The sequence below is a fragment of the Scyliorhinus torazame genome, chromosome 15 (assembly GCF_047496885.1).
Source record: "Scyliorhinus torazame isolate Kashiwa2021f chromosome 15, sScyTor2.1, whole genome shotgun sequence".
Taxonomy (NCBI): Eukaryota; Metazoa; Chordata; class Chondrichthyes; order Carcharhiniformes; family Scyliorhinidae; genus Scyliorhinus; species Scyliorhinus torazame.
The window spans coordinates 134,754,390-134,771,707 of NC_092721.1; the positions used below are offsets into that span (position 1 = coordinate 134,754,390).

General features: G+C 41.7%; 1 protein-coding gene across 3 annotated transcripts in view; it reads right to left on the minus strand.

Moving 5' to 3' along the window:
• npat (nuclear protein, ataxia-telangiectasia locus) overlaps window positions 1-17,318 on the minus strand; it is a 50,384-nt gene that overhangs the window by 15,746 nt on the left and 17,320 nt on the right. For all 3 annotated transcript variants that reach the window (XM_072476785.1, XM_072476783.1, XM_072476784.1), the window contains exons 7-13: window positions 17,093-17,174; window positions 11,028-11,139; window positions 9,766-9,857; window positions 8,397-8,484; window positions 7,006-7,102; window positions 4,006-4,128; window positions 1,904-3,793 (exon numbers count right to left, since the gene is read on the minus strand). In XM_072476785.1, the coding sequence (XP_072332886.1) occupies window positions 1,904-3,793; window positions 4,006-4,128; window positions 7,006-7,102; window positions 8,397-8,484; window positions 9,766-9,857; window positions 11,028-11,139; window positions 17,093-17,174 (2,484 nt within the window). The remainder of the gene's footprint in view (window positions 1-1,903; window positions 3,794-4,005; window positions 4,129-7,005; window positions 7,103-8,396; window positions 8,485-9,765; window positions 9,858-11,027; window positions 11,140-17,092; window positions 17,175-17,318) is intronic.

Genomic DNA, 17,318 nt, shown 5'->3' on the forward strand with positions numbered 1-17,318 from the left:
GACAAGGTCCCTCATGGTAGACTGGTACAAAAGGTGAAGTCACACGGGATCAGGGGTGAGCTGGCATGGTGGATACAGAACTGGCTAGGTCATAGAAGGCAGAGAGTAGCAATGGAAGGATGCTTTTCTAATTGGAGGGCTGTGACCAGTGGTGTTCCACAGGGATCAGTGCTGGGACCTTTGCTGTTTGTAGTATATATAAATGATTTGGAGGAAAATGTAACTGGTCTGATTAGTAAGTTTGCAGACGACACAAAGGTTGGTGGAATTGCGGATAGCGATGAGGACTGTCAGAGGATACAGCAGGATTTAGATGTTTGGAGACTTGGGCGGAGAGATGGCAGATGGAGTTTAATCCGGAGAAATGTGAGGTTATGCATTTTGGAAGGTCTAATGCAGGTAGGGAATATACAGTGAATGGTAGAACCCTCAAGAATATTGAAAGTCAAAGAGATCTAGTACAGGTCCACAGGTCACTGAAAGGGGCAACACAGGTGGAGAAGCTAGTCAAGAAGGCATACGGCATGCTTGCCTTCATTGGCCGGGGCATTGAGTATAAGAATTGGCAAGTCATGTTGCAGCTGTATAGAACATTAGTTAGGCCACACTTGGAGTACAGTGTTCAATTCTGGTCGCCACACTACCAGAAGGATGTGGAGGCTTTAGAGAGGGCGCAGAAGAGATTTACCAGAATGTTGCCTGGTATGGAGGGCATTAGCTATGAGGAGCGGTTGAATAAACTCGGTTTGTTCTCACTGGAACAAAGGAGGTTGAGGGGCGACCTGATAGAGGTCTACAAAATTATGAGGGGCATAGACAGAGTGGATAGTCAGAGGCTTTTCCCCGGGGTAGAGGGGTCAATTACTCGGGGGCATAGGTTTAAGTTGAGAGGGGCAAGGTTTAGAGTAGATGTACGAGGCAAGTTTTTTTACGCAGAGGTTAGTGGGTGCCTGGAACTCGCTACCGGAGGTGGTGGTGGAAGCAGGGACGATAGTGACATTTAAGGGGCATCTTGACAAGTACATGAATAGGATGGGAATAGAGGGATAGGGACCCAGGAAGTGTAGAAGATTGTAGTTTAGTCGGGCAGCATGGTCGGCACGGGCTTGGAGGGCCGAAGGGCCTGTTCCTGTGCTGTACATTTCTTTGTTCTAAATACATATGAATTAGGAGCAGACTACGGCCCCTCATACCTGCTCTGTCATTCAATAAAATCATGACTAATCTGATTGTAACCTCAACTCCACATTTCCACCTATCTCCAGTTAGCTACTAGGCTCAGAGGCCAGATGCTACTCAGTTTGAAGGGGGGGGGGGAGGGGGGGGGGAAGAGAGAGAGAGAGAGAGAGAAAGACAACATGAATGTCATCTCAGGTTTCTCAGGTATCCTTCTTCATTAGAGACAGGACACATGGTTGCTCATGTGTCTGTCCTCTATCATAAGAAACAGTGAGGGAAATAAATAAATATGTACTTTGAATTGGCATTTTTCTATAAACTTGGAACCGAGTAAATGCAGGGAATGGTAGTCAGCCACACAAACAAAAAATCCACAGATTCAATCTCTTTTCTGTAATGTATTAGCTGACATTCAGCTTCTATCTTTGTTATGTGCCAAGATAGTTGCCAGGGAAGCAGTTTTGTGTGTTACTTCCTGTAACCACTTGCAAAGACAATCAGAGAGGGGAAAAAAAACTTCACCTGTCTCCTTCTGCTCTAATTGTTCTAGTCTTTCATCACATGCCACTATGCAACAAATATATGCCCAATATTGTATTACTATACAACTGTGTTATTGGGTAGTCGCACTAAAGGAAAATAATAGAAGTTGGCAATATCACAATAACATCATGCATGAAGTTGGAACATTTGCTATTATTACAAACATGTCAAAAATGTGCACCTTGTGAAAAACTTGAAGATACAGGCTGTCCCATGGTAAAAACAGTGCTTGGCCTTGGAGGGGTTGATAACATTTGAGGAACATGCGTCGATATAGTGGTAGAAGTAGAGCTGCTTGGTAGCATGAGGACATTTGTAGAATTACCTCGATGATCCAAAATAAATGTATTCCCATTATTTGGTTCCTCTCCCTTCCTCAAAGACTGTCCTGCAGAATCTTGCACACACGTTGCTATCAGGACACTGTTGGACTGCCCAAATGGGGTAGTGGCAGGCAATAGTTGAATAAGCCCAGTGTCGTTTGATAGGCTAACTGGATTTTGTGTGGACAACAGAGTACCATCAGCCTGTGGTATATTAATGGTCATGTTACCAGTGGTAATGCTTTGTATAGGCACAGCTCCAACTTCAGTTGCTGCAACATGCTGCTCACTGCTTTCAGGCTCTGCTGCCACCCCCAAACTATTTATAGCACGTTCTGTTTCTTCAGTACTTACACACTCATTGCAACTAGAGTTGGTTTCAGTAACACTGTTGCTGCTTGATAAAAGTTGGTTTAATCCTTTGCCTTTTATGGGCGTACCACCTGGAGAGGACAATATAATTGTTGGTACATTTTCATTTGTAATACTGGACACAGCATTACTTAATTCTGGATCTGACGAAGTCTGTTTGGGGTCATCACTAATTATTATCTTGAGAGTGACTATATTTGTGGGATCTACCTCCATAGTGCTGGAAGGTTCAGCATTTGAAGTTTTGGAGGTGGAGTTAACATCAGTCTTTGCAGAAGTGGAAGCGAGGGGTGACTTAGATACCATGTTAGCTGAAACAGTTGCAGGATTCAGGCCCGAAGTAACAAAAGGTTGAAGGGAAATACCTTTAATCTCAGAGCTCGATTTAGAAGAAGAAACAGAGGACGAAACTGGTTCTGCGGGATCGTGCAATTCCACTTCAGCAGAAACAACACAAGTTCTTATTGCAGCAGATTTAAGAGAGTTTACTGAACTAGAGCTTACAGTGGAACTATTTGAAGCTTCAGGTACAGTAGAAACAAGGATATTGGTTAAACAAAGGCTTTTAGAAATGTCAAGTGTGTGCACAGCATTTTTCTGATCCGATAGTGTAGTTACTGAGGAGTTGTCAGAGTTAACGGATAAGGGCTTTCTTCCATCCCCGGGAGCAGGCTCACACTCAGACCTTTTCTGCACTACAAATGTTGACTGGAGTGGTGATGCTTCAGAACAAGCTGGAGGTAGTACATTACAAACAGTGTCAGTCGCATCACTTGTCCTTGTACCACAGATAGGTTGTGTTGTTGGCTGTTCAGGTTTGTGCGGACTTATAACTGCTTTTGACTTGTCAAAAAGTGAAGACTTATTAGCTTCTGCAGCAAGGCCAGTTTGACATGCCAATTTGGATAGTGATTGTGCTTTTCCATTGTGACTAGTTAACTCTTCAATTCCCAAACGGTCCTCACTGAGCTCTTGTCGCACAAGTGGAGACAGTTTTGCCTTTTCATGATAAACAGATGATGACTGGGCTTCGATCTCCATTTCGGCAACGTTCCCATCTTCTTGACACCCTGACATTGCTAAAGTTGTGTGAATAGTAGTAACAGAGGAAGGAAGGTCAGATACAGAACTGGCTTCTCCAGTGGTCCAACAGCTACATCTGGATGCCTGGCTGCTGGTCATCTGACTATCCATTGAAAGCGTGGGTTTGTTTGTATCAGTTGTACTGAAGGTTGGAAAACTCCGATTTTCTCTCTTTGTGGATTTTGTAGAATTTGATTCTGATGACATTTTATTTTTATGTACTGTCCCATCTGCTTTGCTTTTCTTCTTGTAACCACTTGACACTTTCTCAGAGACTGTTGAAGTCAAGGACACTAGCATACCAAAGAAAAAAAAGGTTAAATTACACGATTTGTAAACCTAGTAAAAACATATTACAAATAGTTTAATAACGGTTTTACTTTTTAGAGACTATATTTATGCAATTATACACTAAAGGCAATATTTGTACTTAAGAAATTTTTGATATAAATTCATAAACATGTATTTCTGATTTTATAAATTAGCAAACTAAACCACAACTCACGCATTTCCTCCGTTTGATAGGTATTATATACATCAGAGAGTGCCGAACTTGCACTATTTTCTATTATTTCCAATTCTTGACTGCACTGTGCACGAACGCCATCTTCACTCCTTTTAGATTTACCTAAACAGATTTTAGAACAGATAAAACACAAATGTACTAAATAACAAACACAACTTTAGATATACATTTAATCCTGATTAATGAAAGACTGATTTTAGAACCAAGATGTACAATTTCTCCAATTAACCTTTAGAAAAAAAAGTCAAAATTCCAGAAATCAGAATGACACAGGCCATTCAGTGCACTGTGCCTGTGCCACCGCCTTACCAAATAGCTATCCAATTAGCCAACATTTATCATAAGATTCCCTTTTCAGTTTCATTTTAATCACTATGTCTTCAGTTATCCGAGAGACATACCAACAAGGAGCAGGAGTAGGCCATTCAGCACCTCGAGCCTGCTGCAACATTTTATATAAATGTCGCCATTGTCCCAGAGGACCATATGCTGCTCTCTCCTTTGAGAGAGAGAGCTGACTTGTGGCGATTTAACCTGAGGGACACCACACCTCAGACGAGAGGCAAGGTTGAGAAGGCCGGGCCCTTCTTGAATAAGCTCAGCTGGTACGGGAAAAGATCATATCTGATCTGACAGTAATCTCAAATCTGCATCCCACCGATCCCCGATAACCTATCACCCCCTTACATACCAAGGATCTATCCACTTACGTCTCAGAAATATTCAGACTCTGGTTGCACCACCTTTTCAGGAAGAGTTCCAAAGACACATGACCCTCCGAGTGAACTTTTTTTGCCTCATCTCGGTTTTCAATGGGCGACTCCGTATTTTTAAACAGTGGCCCCTAGTTACAGATGCGGCCACATCCCTTCATCCAAGTCATTTATATAAACTGTAAACTGTTGCGGTCCCAGCACATATCCACGTAGCACACCACTCTTACATCTTGCCAACCTGAAGAAGTCCCATTTATGCCTACCCTCTGCTTCCTGTTAGCCAGTGAATCATCAATCCATGCCAATATGTCACCCCCCTTACTTTCTGCAATAACCTTTGATGTTGCACTTTATCAAATGCCTTCTAGAAATCTAAGTACAGTATATCCACTGGTTCCCCTTTATTCACAGCACATATTACTTCCACAAAATAATTCAATCAGTTAGTTAAACATGATTTCCCTTTCACAAAATTATGTTGACTTTGCTTGATTACCTTGAGCTTATCAAAGTGCCCTACTATAATTTCTTTAATAATGGCTTCTAACATTTTCCCTGTGACAGATGTTAGGTTAACTGGATTTCTGTCTTCCTCGTTGTTTGAATAATGGAGTTACATTTGCTATCTTCTGATCGAATGGAAATTTCCCTGAATCTAGAGTTTTGGAAAATTAAAACCGATCGCTATCTCACAAAACTTTTAAGACGCTAGGGTGAAGTCCATCAGGACCCAAGCTTTTGTCGGACTGCAGCTCCAACAATTTACTCAGTACCACTGCAGTTAGGGAGTTGTACCTTTGAATGTCCTTCCTTTCCTTGCCCTCTAGCAGAAATGTGTCCATTCTGTAGCCAAGCTATCTCCTCTCTGATGATTATTATCTGATGTCCTCCCACTGTTCATTTACTGTTTAACTGCCAATCCCAGATCCCTTTCCAACTCACTGAAATTAGCCCTCATAATAGGGTATTTTCACATCTGATTACTTGTCCCTTTCCATAACTTCTCCAAACTTAATGATATTGTGATTACTATTTTCCTCAAGTACACTACGACTAAAACATGCTCCACTTGCCATACTCCATCCTCACAATTAGATCCACCACAGCTTCCATCCTCATTAGGCTGGAACTGCACCAGTCAAGAAAGTCTTTTTGCACACATTTCAGGAACTCCTTCCTTTCTTTGCCGTTTACGTTGTTATTTTCCCAGTCTAAATTAGGATACGTGAAGTCCCTCACTCTCACTACTCTGTAGTTCCCGTGTCTTGCTGCAATGTGCCTGCAAATTTGTTCCTGTCATTCCCACTATTTGGTGGCTTACAGTATACATCCAGCAGCATAATGTCTCCTCCATTGTTCATTCAACTATAACTAAATAGATTGTCTTTGTACCCCCAAGTGCATCATCACTTTCTAATGCTGTAACAGTATCTTTGCCATTCTCTCACCTTTATTTCCTTCACCAACTTGTCCAAATTCTGCCATTGTAACCATGAATATTAAACATCTATTTCCCCCTTTGTTTGAGCCACTCTTGCCATTATTTCATACCATGTACCTGCAGTTCAGCAACCTTATTTACCACTTTATGCATGCGCACAAATGTATAGAGTAAAAGGGATTGCACAAAATCCATAGAACATCAACAAGCATTTTCAAGTCTAATGTTTTATCCTCTAATTAATTCCAAATTACCACATTTCCATTTGGGGAGTTCCTGCATTCAACAAGATGAGGAATGTTGAAGTGGAGAATATAACACTTACCCGAATGTCTAAATGAATGAGTTTGAAGTCAGAATAAAGCCCTGCTTTCTACTGTTTTAGTAACTTGAGGACTTTTCACCTCAAAAAAACGACCAGGAAACGGGTCTCTCAATTTGTATTTTGCGCATTTGCCAATATATTGAATCTGAAAATCTGAACTGAAATCTGGTAGATAATGTAGCAACTCTTCCAACAGAATATGATAGCAGGTACCACTGTACAAAACCCTTTATAAATTGAAACGATCTAGTTATATCGAAGAAATGTCATGTATTTTGTGTTAAATGCATTTATATTCACATCCTTCGAGAATCTTCCTACAAATCACAAACAGAATACTTATGGCTGCTACTGATTGTAAAAATGAAAACAACTTCTCAATGCAAAGATTTGTACTAAGAGACCCTTATTTGCTCAGATCAAGTTCATTTTTAAATCGATTTTTATTGAGCATAAATTTAAAAAGCGTACACTTTTTGATAGAGTTAAGTACAAACCATAATCAAAGAGATCAAACAAAGCCTGAAATGCAGGGTCTGACTCTGTCTGCTCCAAGATATCCTGGATAGCTTCATCAGACATATGGACTTCATCCTACAAAAAAAATAAAGAGCATTTTATTCAAGATTTTGATTTGGTTTGCAGAAAATGTTCAGTGTCTTAAGAGGAGGGCATTGTCTAGATTGGATTATGGACATATATGGTGCCTTTTAAGGACAGCTTTAAAAACAAAACACCAGTATTTTGTGTTCTTATCCCGGTTTGGAACTAGTGTCCCGCTTTTCTCAATCCACCTTTCGACCACTGCCCATTTGTGCACAAGTGTTTCTCAGCACGTAAAGATCAAAGCCGAGGTTGTTGAACTAAGAGTATAACATTTGTGTTGGCTGAATACTCCATCTATTCATTTTGATGAGCGTTGTTACTGAAATGACATTACAGATGTTCTTTAGTTTAAGCTTAGTAATTTCAACGTTTCTATAGTTGTAAACTAAGGGAAAACATTTCACAGCTGCACTGAAATACAGGCAATGGTATTTTAAATTAAGTTCATTTAATTTATACAGAGTTACTACTTATTCTCCAAACACAATGGGCAGGATTTTTTGGTGGATGTTGGGTCCCTGATGCCAGGCCCACATGGGGTACCAACCTGCCCACTGGCACAACTGTCTTCCTAACTGGTTGTCTCCGTGATCAGTCCTATTATGGGCGGCCGGCAGGCAGGTTCCTGATGTTGCAGGTCCAAAGAAGCCTGCAGCCATGTCAGGTTGGAAACTCTGCCGGGGGCAGAGTCAGATGCTGCCCTGGCTGGCAGGAAAGCATGAGGTGCTCCAACATGGAGGTGCCCTCGGCTGCTTGTATTTAAGTTATGAATTAAAGAGGTTTCAAGCGAGAAGGGCCATCAGGTTGGAGAGGAAACCTATTCAGACAGAGCTGTGATCTTTCTTCCCCACAATCCTGTCATTGGGGATGGAGTCCAGCCTAGCTCAGTGCCTTGTATGCAGGAATGCACCAGGGAGCTGTCTGATGCAGTTCATCTCTATTTTCCTTACTTTTCCCAGCCTCCAAGGGTATGGAAAAATCCAGCCCAGCATTTCACTATTTGCACAGAAAGGTCTTGTCCCAAAATAGTTATATTTGACCCTCGTCATATTTAGACTTAGAGGCATAAGACCACATTTTATAATCATAATTTATTGGTATCACACAAAAGTCCACCTTAATTAAACTAACTTGAAAATATTAAAAGAAATACAAGAGAATCATCTCATGCTTTGCTGAATTTATTGACAAAATGCCATATTAAATGGCCTAAGTCTTCAAAGACACAAGTTGCATAAAATAAATTACACAATATACTACTCAAGTATAAAATAAAGATTACCCCAAGTCCTAGGATTTCATCAATCGACTGCTCTGGTAATGAAGTACTAGTGTCTGGTGGCTTTGAAGGGTGCCCAGTATTAGTCTCGCTACAAGACAAAAAAAGATGTTGGATTCAATATAAATTTGAGAAGTCTATCCAGTTTACAAAAGTCCAACCCATGGTTGGTTAAATTTTAGTTTTAGATGAAACGTTCCTATGAGTACAGATGCCATTGGAATGTCCATAACCAAAATCTTTTTAGTACACTCTAGCAATGTATTTGGAGTACGTAGACCTGCCCGCTCACTGCAGCCATTAGTGCCCAGCCTAGCCAATCCTCTTCCTGTCCAACTCACCCGACTACTGACCCTATGAACTCTGCCAGTGGAATTGCCCTCACACCCTCTCCTCGTCTTTCCTGCCAGAAAGTTTGTTCACTTGTGGACAAAGAAAGCCCTTGCTAGGAATAATTGCATCAACAGCATGTATATGCTATCACTCACCCCATTAAGACCATCACAGTAGCAGTGTGGTACTTATCACCTCTGCTCCTCTGGTATTTTCTCCTCCTCTGAGCATCTCACATTGTTCCACCCTTCCCACCTCTTTCAAAATCATAATTCTGTACCGCCTACCAGAAATTATCACCAAGATGTTGTCACTGCTTTGCTCCTTCAGTGCCTGAACAAATCAACCCCTCATTCCCAGTGATTTTAACCTCCATTTCAACTCATCATGCCCTCTCTCAAGGTAATTGCCTTCTCATTGTCCCTGTATCTCTTTCTACATGTAAACTCCCTAACCTGTATTTACAGCCACCCCCATGACCTTGTCATCTTATGTGGTCTCACTATACCCATTGTTTCAATTACAGGTAAGGCTATCTCAGATCATTTCCCTGTGTCACTCCCCACACACATCCCCTTTCCATGCCCCAACTGTACCTCCTTCTGTGTCCACTTCTGGAAAAAAACGATTACCCAATTCACCTACAAAATTCCAATTATCCAGTCTTTGGCACTCCATTCATTACACTTCTGCACCTACTGACTTACTCAACTGCACCCTCACTTTCACCTTTGATATCTTAATCCCCAATAAAGCCATGATTCTATCTCTCACCCTGGCCATTTCACCTGGTATCACCCTCACCTCCACTCCCTTAAGTCCATGTGTTAACTCACATCAAGTAGTTCAATGACCTCGGAGTGGCTCCCAGTCAAGCAATGTATGGATTGTAAAATTCTCATCCTATTCTTGCCATTATTTGTTTTATAATGTTCCTGTGAAGTATCTTGGAAAGTTTCATAATGTTAAAGGCATGATATAAACATAAGTTGTTGTTGCTAGGAAAGCCCAGTTTGTTGCCACATAAGGATTACATTACCTGAACATAACCTTATTTATGTTTTCTGCAAGTTTTTCCAGGAGCGATCGATCTTTCAAAATTTTCTCTCTGGCATTTTCAATTACTCTTTGCTGCAAAAAAAAAAAGACAAAATTCCATTCTTAATTGGCGTCTTACACATTCCTATTTTAAAGGACAAATAATTATTTTCCTATGGGAGAGGGTATAATATTAGTTGAGCTTAATCCTGTTTTTATTTGGTATGGACATGAATAAGCAGTGAGTGAACTTCCTTTTTCCATTCTTGGGAAGACCATTATTTGTTGTCTGGCCCAAGCTAACCAGAATGGTTGCGATGGTCCCTCTTTTAAAAAAAATAAATTTAGCGTACCTAATTATTTTTTATTTTTCCAATTAAGGGCCAATTTAGCATGGCCAATCAACCTAACCTGCACATCTTTTGGGTTATGGGGGGTGAAACCCACACAGACATGGGGAGATTGTGCAAACTCCACATGGACAGTGACCCACGGCCGGGATTCGCCGTAGTCCCAGTACTAACCACTGCGCCACCGTGCTGCCTGTGATGGTCCCTCTTTGACAATTCGATGGCTTACTAGGTCACGTGTAGAGCAGACCAAGTATAGTATGGTTCCCTGTTTATAAAGTAGTGACAGCTTTATAAGTGATTTTTAGAATGGCCAACAAATTATTTCCACTTGTGATTAGATGCAAGAACCTAGGCTAATTCCTCTTCCTCTTCACCCTTTCCTAGCTGGGATCAAAGCCACCATGCAGCTGATGGCAGGATTGAAACCAACTAATAGCACATGATATGGTCTGAATCATATAGTCTTGATCCAACTGCTAGAGAAGCCAATAATATACGGTTAACGATTTTAAAGTTATCTTTCAATTTAAAATTGCTCCCAACTGCCTTGAGTTTAGTAAAGGGGACAGGCAATGTTTAACTTTTTCAAAATTAGTCAACAGTAGCAAATGTAATAAAGCCAAGACTCTTCAATCAGTTAGTAACACCTAAAATCTTCACTTGGCAGGACAGGACAGTCCAGCACAAGCACATCCTCAGGACTGATCAATGTCATTCTGTGGAAGACAGCATTGAATGGAATTTCCTCCTTTATAGTTTATGTCCTCTTTCGAAAGTCTAATTGATACTCCCTCAGGCTCATCAGCTGAATATATGTACTTGCCTGTATAATTTTTGGATAAGCAGCATTAGAGCAGGCAAAGCAGCCTTTTGACTGCATTTTAGACTAGTTTTGTACTGTTGTACTTACTGGAAAATTTTCAACAGCAATTTCTACTTGACTTTCTTCCACTTCATTCTCCACACTTCTAGAAGTCGAATTCTGTCCCAATACAAAGTTACCTCTTTTGCGGGGGGAATCACTAAAGTCAAAAAGGAAACCAAATCAAGGAGTCATTGATACAACTAAAATGTACAGCAAAATTGTAAAGAGATGCAGGTTTCTTCAATGTAGGATAGAATGGCATTAATTAACATGTCAAAGTTAGTGATTCTAGTTGTCGCTCACTAGTACTCTGGGGTCTGGAGCATGGCTGCGATTATTAGGTGCTAACTTGGCTTTTTCCTCGAGGTGCAATGTTCAGATACAGCCTGTAGGAAGTGATCCGTGACAAACGTGAAATAATTTTGTCTTGCATTGATCTGGTAGTTGCGGTTTTAAACCTAACCTGATATAATGTCAGGTTTATGCCCTCGCATGTGTTTTGTGATGGTCTTGAAAGAACATCCAGCTCAAGATTTTCAATTAATATATAGATTTGGCAATCGGTTCAACTAATTGGCGGCATGGTAGCACAGCTGCCTCACAGTGCCAGGGACCCGAATTCAATTCCAACCTTGGGTGACTGTCTGTGTGGAGTTTGCACATTCTCTAGTGCCTGTGTGGGTTTTGCTCCAGTTTCCTACCACAGTCCAAAGGTCTGCAGGTTAGATAGATTGACCATGCAAAAATTGTCCCCTGACGTCCAATGGTTAGATGGGGTTACAGGCATAGGGCAGGGAAGTGGGCCTAGGTAAGGTGCTCTTTCAGAGGGTTGGTATAGATTCGATGGGCCAAATAGGCTCCTTTGGCACTGTAGGAATTCAATGATTCTAACGGAGAATTATGAGAACAAGAAAAGATATCAAAGGGAAGACAGGTAATGTTTGAGAGAAGATTGGGGATTGCTGATGCAGGTAAAAGATCTGGGATAGCGAAACAACTAAGCATGGCAAATAGCCTAGACAAGTATTGGAAGTGCAGGGACGAAGCCAAAAAGGAAATAAGGAAATCAAAGACAGGCCATGAAAAAAAGATTAGCAAGTAAAGTTAAAGAAAACCCAAAGACATTTTACCAATATATTAATGGTAAAAGGTTAGTTAAGGAAAAAGTGGGACCAATCTGGGATGAAGAAGGGACCTTGTGTGTAGATGCAGAGGCTGCGGGGAGGGGTTTAAATTCATATTAAGTGTCCGTGTACAATGGAAAATGAATGATGCAGATAATGTAGTCCAGGAAGAACCCAGATATTGGATGGGATAAGCATTAAGTGAGAGGAAGTACTCGAAGGATTAGATTCCTTGAAAGTTGATAAGTCGCCAGGGCTAGACGGATTGTTTCCAAGACTGCTGAAGGAGGTCAGGGAGGAGAGATAGCAGATGCTAGGAGGAGGATTTTCCAATCCTCACTAGATACAGGGGAGGTACCGAAGGACTGGAGAAATGCATATGTTGTTCCATTGTTTTAAAAGGGGTCAAAGGAAATGCCAAACAATTATAGGCCTGTAAGTCTGAAGTCAGTGGTCAAAAATTAGAATTAATCCGAAGATAGGATTAACTATCACATATAAGGCATGAACTAGGATTAACTATCACATATAAGGCATGAACTAGTCAGGGATAGTCAGCATGGATATGTTAAAGGGCAGTCTTGCCTCACAAATTTGACTGAATTATTTGAGGAAGTGAAAAGGATTGAAGGTAGTGCAGTGGATGATGTGTACATGGATGTTAGCAAGGTGTTTGATAAAGCCCCACATGGCAGATTGATCAAAAAAGTAAAAGCCCATGGAATACAAGGCAATGTGGCAAAGTGGATAAAAAGTTGGTTTAGTAGCAAGAAACTAAGAGTAATGGTCGGTGGCTTCCCCTGCAAATGGAAAGTTGTTTCAAGTGGTGTTCCACAGGGCTCGGTGTTGGGCCCTTACTGTCTGTATTATATATTAACAATTTGGACTTGAACATTTGCAATCGTAAAGATTGGCCGAGTGGTGGACAGTGTTGAGGATAGCTACAATCTACAAAATGATATAGTTGGGTTGGTGGAGTGGGCGATAAAGTGCAGATGGAATTTAACAGAGAGAAGTGCGAGGTCATGCATTTAGGGGGAATCATACAATTATAGGGAGTACACAATAAATGGGAATATGCTAAGAGGGGTAGATTAAGTGAGAGATCTTGGCGTACAGGTACACTGGTCCCTAAAGGCAGCAGTTCAAGTAGACAAGGTTGCAAAGAAAGCATTTGGAAAGCTTTCCTTCACTGGTATAGAATATAAAAGTAAGGATATAATGTTGGAATTGTTTAAATATGGTAGGTCACAACTGGAGTAGTGTGTGCAATTCTGGTCACCACATTACAAGGAGGATGTAATTGCTCTGGAAAGAGTGCAGAAGAGATTTACAAGAATGTTGGCAGGGCTAGGAAAGTGTAGCTACGAGGAGAGATTGGATAGGTTGGGGTTATTTTCCTTAGAACTAAGAAGGCTGAGGGGTGACTTAATTGAGGTGTACAAAATAATGAGGGGAAGAGATAGAATGGACGGGTTAAAATTGTTTCCCTTGTGGAGAATTCTAGAACCAGGAGACATAGATTCAAGATAAGTGGCAGGAGGTGTAGAGCGGACATGAGTGGAGTTTGCATGGACAAGATGAGCCGAACGGCCTCCTTCCATGCTGTAACTTTTCTATGGTTCTATCAGATTGAGGTCCTGGCTATATTTTGGAGGACTGGGGTGGAAAACATTGGAGGCCTTCTTGTTTGCACCTCACATCCCTTACAGTTTGATCAATATTCTCAACTCCATTCATTCCTTCTCCTGCCCTTCCCTCTCATTTCCATCTGTTCGATGCCCGTACTTGCCTTTTCTTGTCCCCTGTAACCTTTCACGCTTCATTTTATTACTTACTGAATTCCATCACCCTTGTCCACTGCTCCCATCTATCGACACCCCTTCCTATAATTCTGCCCTCTTTTCCTTTGCATTCAGTTATACCCCCTTTACATCTCCATTTTGTTGTAGACACTCTTTCCTCCTGCTTTTTTCTCTCATCTCCCATATCCCTACATCTCTTCTCTTGTCCCCTCAACAACTTCTGTTTCTATATTGACATTATCAGACAGAATTGGCTTTATCATAACCAGAACAATAAGCAATCATATTCATCCAAAAGCAATTCAGTGGCCGAGAATTAGATGAACATAGAGCTATGAAGACAGGAACCAAAAGTTTAATCCAAGATGTATGCTCTAACGTGCCTCTTCAAAGGAAAAATTGGTTGAAATGTTTTAAGGAAGGAATTCCAGAGTTTAGGACCTTGATGGCTGAAAGGACAGCCACCAATAGTGGGATGAAGGAAATGCAAGATGGACAAGGGGCCAGAGTTGGAGGTATGCAGAATTGACAGAGGGGCAGCACGGTGGCACATTGGTTGGCACTGCTGAATCACAGCGCCAGGGACCCGGGTTCAATTCCTACCTTGGGTGACTGTATGGAGTTTGCACTTTCTCCCCGAGTTTGCATGGGTTTCCTCCAGATGCTCTGTTTCCTCCACAGTACAAAGATGTGAAGGTTAGCTGAATTGGCATGGGCCTAGGTAGGGTGCTCTTTCAGAGGATCGGTGCAGACTCGATGGGCCGAATGGCCTCCTTCTGCATTTTAGGGATTCTATGGCCTTCTGGCATTACAATCAAAATCTCTGTGCTCAATACCGTATTTCTAAGATCGGTATTTTAACAATAGAATGCACTTAGTGTTCTATGCTGTACACTACTAACAGTAGTAACGCTTTCTGTGCATTATATATTTTGCCATATGTAGGCCCTTTGGTATACAAGATCCTGAACGGCCTTGACAAGGTGAACCTGGAAAGATGGTTTCCTCTTGTGGCGAGACCAGAACTAGTGGACATTGTTTTAAATTTAGGGCTCACCCTGTTAAGACAGGCGAGGAGAATTTATTTCTCTCATGGGGTTGTGCAACTTTGGAACTTTCTACCTCAGAAGGCAGTGGGGTATGGGGGTCATTAAACATTGGTAGATAAGATTCTTACTAGGCAAGGGAATCAAAAGTTATTGGGAGTGGATGGGAATGATTAACTTGAAAAACAAACTGATCACTCATGATCATATCGAATGGCGCGGTGACGCCGGTAGATCCCTCATCCGGAATCTACCTGGCTCATAGAAACATAGAAAATAGGTGCAGGAGTAGGCCTTTCGACACTTCGAGCCTGCACCACAATTCAATATGATCATGGTTGATCATGCAAATTCAGTATCCCACTCTCACTTTCTCTTCATGCCTTTAGCCACAATCATGAGATCTTGCGAGGTGTCGCGACCTGAATCCTGCCCATTGTGGGTGGGACCACTATTTTGCAGCTAGTCTCGTTCTAATATGTATGCACCTGATTTATCCAAGGGGTTGGGACCTAATCCATTCGCCTCAGAGACCTTGGGTGAGCGACATTCATTGCTGCTTCCCATGAATGGGAATCAGACGGAATTGCACTTGTGGGGGTCTCGCAGGGAATCAGAGGCCCCCAGGTGCTTGCTCTCTGGGCAAGATGGCACCCTGGCACTGCCAGGCTTGCATTTTCCCACGCCGGGGATCAGGCCCTTGGGGGGAGTGGGTGCCCTTTGCGCGTGAGATGGGGTGCGGAGGGGTCTCGAGGACCTGCATAGGTGAGTTGGGTGGGGGGCTGGTTCAGGCGTCGCGTCGGGGGCCGAGAGATCAGGACGCCATTTTCCTGCGCTGAGGAGTTCTGGTGAACGGAGCTCCTCAGTGCAGGAAAAGGGATCAAGTGCAGCCTCGGTGGGGTAATCCCCGCTGAGGCCACGAATGGAAACAGAGTCCCGATAGATAGCATGGTGTTTCTCGCCGTTGCGAGCGCCGGGAAAACACCCGGCTAAACGCGCTATTCACGGAACTCTGTTTCAATTTGGTTTGATCTTGTCCAAAGTCTTTGCCTAAATCACATCTCACAACCGGAGCCCAATCACTGTAGCAACAATAAACAATCGCATTCTGTAAAAAACAATTCTGTTGCATAGAGTTGTCCCGACAATTCCGTCGTCCCAGTGTTTACCTCTAAAAATCTAAATTCAGTCATTTCCAAAAGTAGAACATTCAAACACACCCATCCCAGGAGTAAAATCCTGAAACAGACAATCAACAGTGTATCTGTATTCTAGGATTCAACACAAGAACAGCGCCTGTATAACAGACCAAAGGCACAGTCCCATGTCGCTCCACCAATAAGCTCAAGGTTTCTTGCTCATTCCCTCTCATGGTTCTCCACTTGGTGCTAGCTTTAACTACTCTCAGCTTGCACCCAGAGATGCAGCAGACCTGCTCCTAGGAAAACAATAAAGCAGACAGGCAGAAAATAGCAGGGCAAAGTGTGCAACACAAATACGACAGATTGAGAAGTGGAAAAAATAGGTAGAGAGAGAAAAAGCCACGAATCAAAAAGTACAAGACAAGGATAAAGTGTTCTGAAAACCAAAAGCACTCATGGAAGTAGAGAATACAATCAAGTAACAGTGGTAAAACCCATGAGGATTCTGTAATCATATGATAAAAATATAATTTGACTTATCCACTGTGCAACAATTTTCCTAATTATAAACAAACAAAATCACAGAATACTATTTCAGAACTCATTGGAATAAAAAAGACGGAATTTCACTTATTCAGAACTAGTGGCCAAACTAGGTCTCCAGCTCACTTTAGCTTTTAAACCCATTTGTTTCAGTCTATTCTTTTGCATGTGCTTACTACATTTGTGGAAGTGAGAGAATGATCTTGACTGATCCTCTATCATACAAAGTATATTGACATCTGCAGTCATCAAGGTATATTAGCATAGAAGGGGAAAGCAGACATTTATAGATGAAGAACAAGAAATTTAACCTCACTTGCAAAGGTGAAAATATAAACAACTAGTGTGAGCAAACTATACTGAAACATGGAATTTGCTAAGCGACATTTCAATTTAACTTCCAACATGATCCTGATTCAATTTAAAGCTTTCCACTCACTACCCATTTACCATTTCCTTTTCCCTGGAGAAATGTGTTCAGGTTGTAATCTTCGGTCACAGTGTCCGGGAACAACAATGTGAAGGACATCACCTAAACAAAAACAAAGTACCTCTAAAATTTTCATCCACACAAATCCACACCCCCTAAACCATACAGCAAATTGCTCATCTCTGGTTTCTTTTCCATACCATGCAGCAGAGTACCTAACTTGAGCAGCAAGGTAGGGTGGTGGGC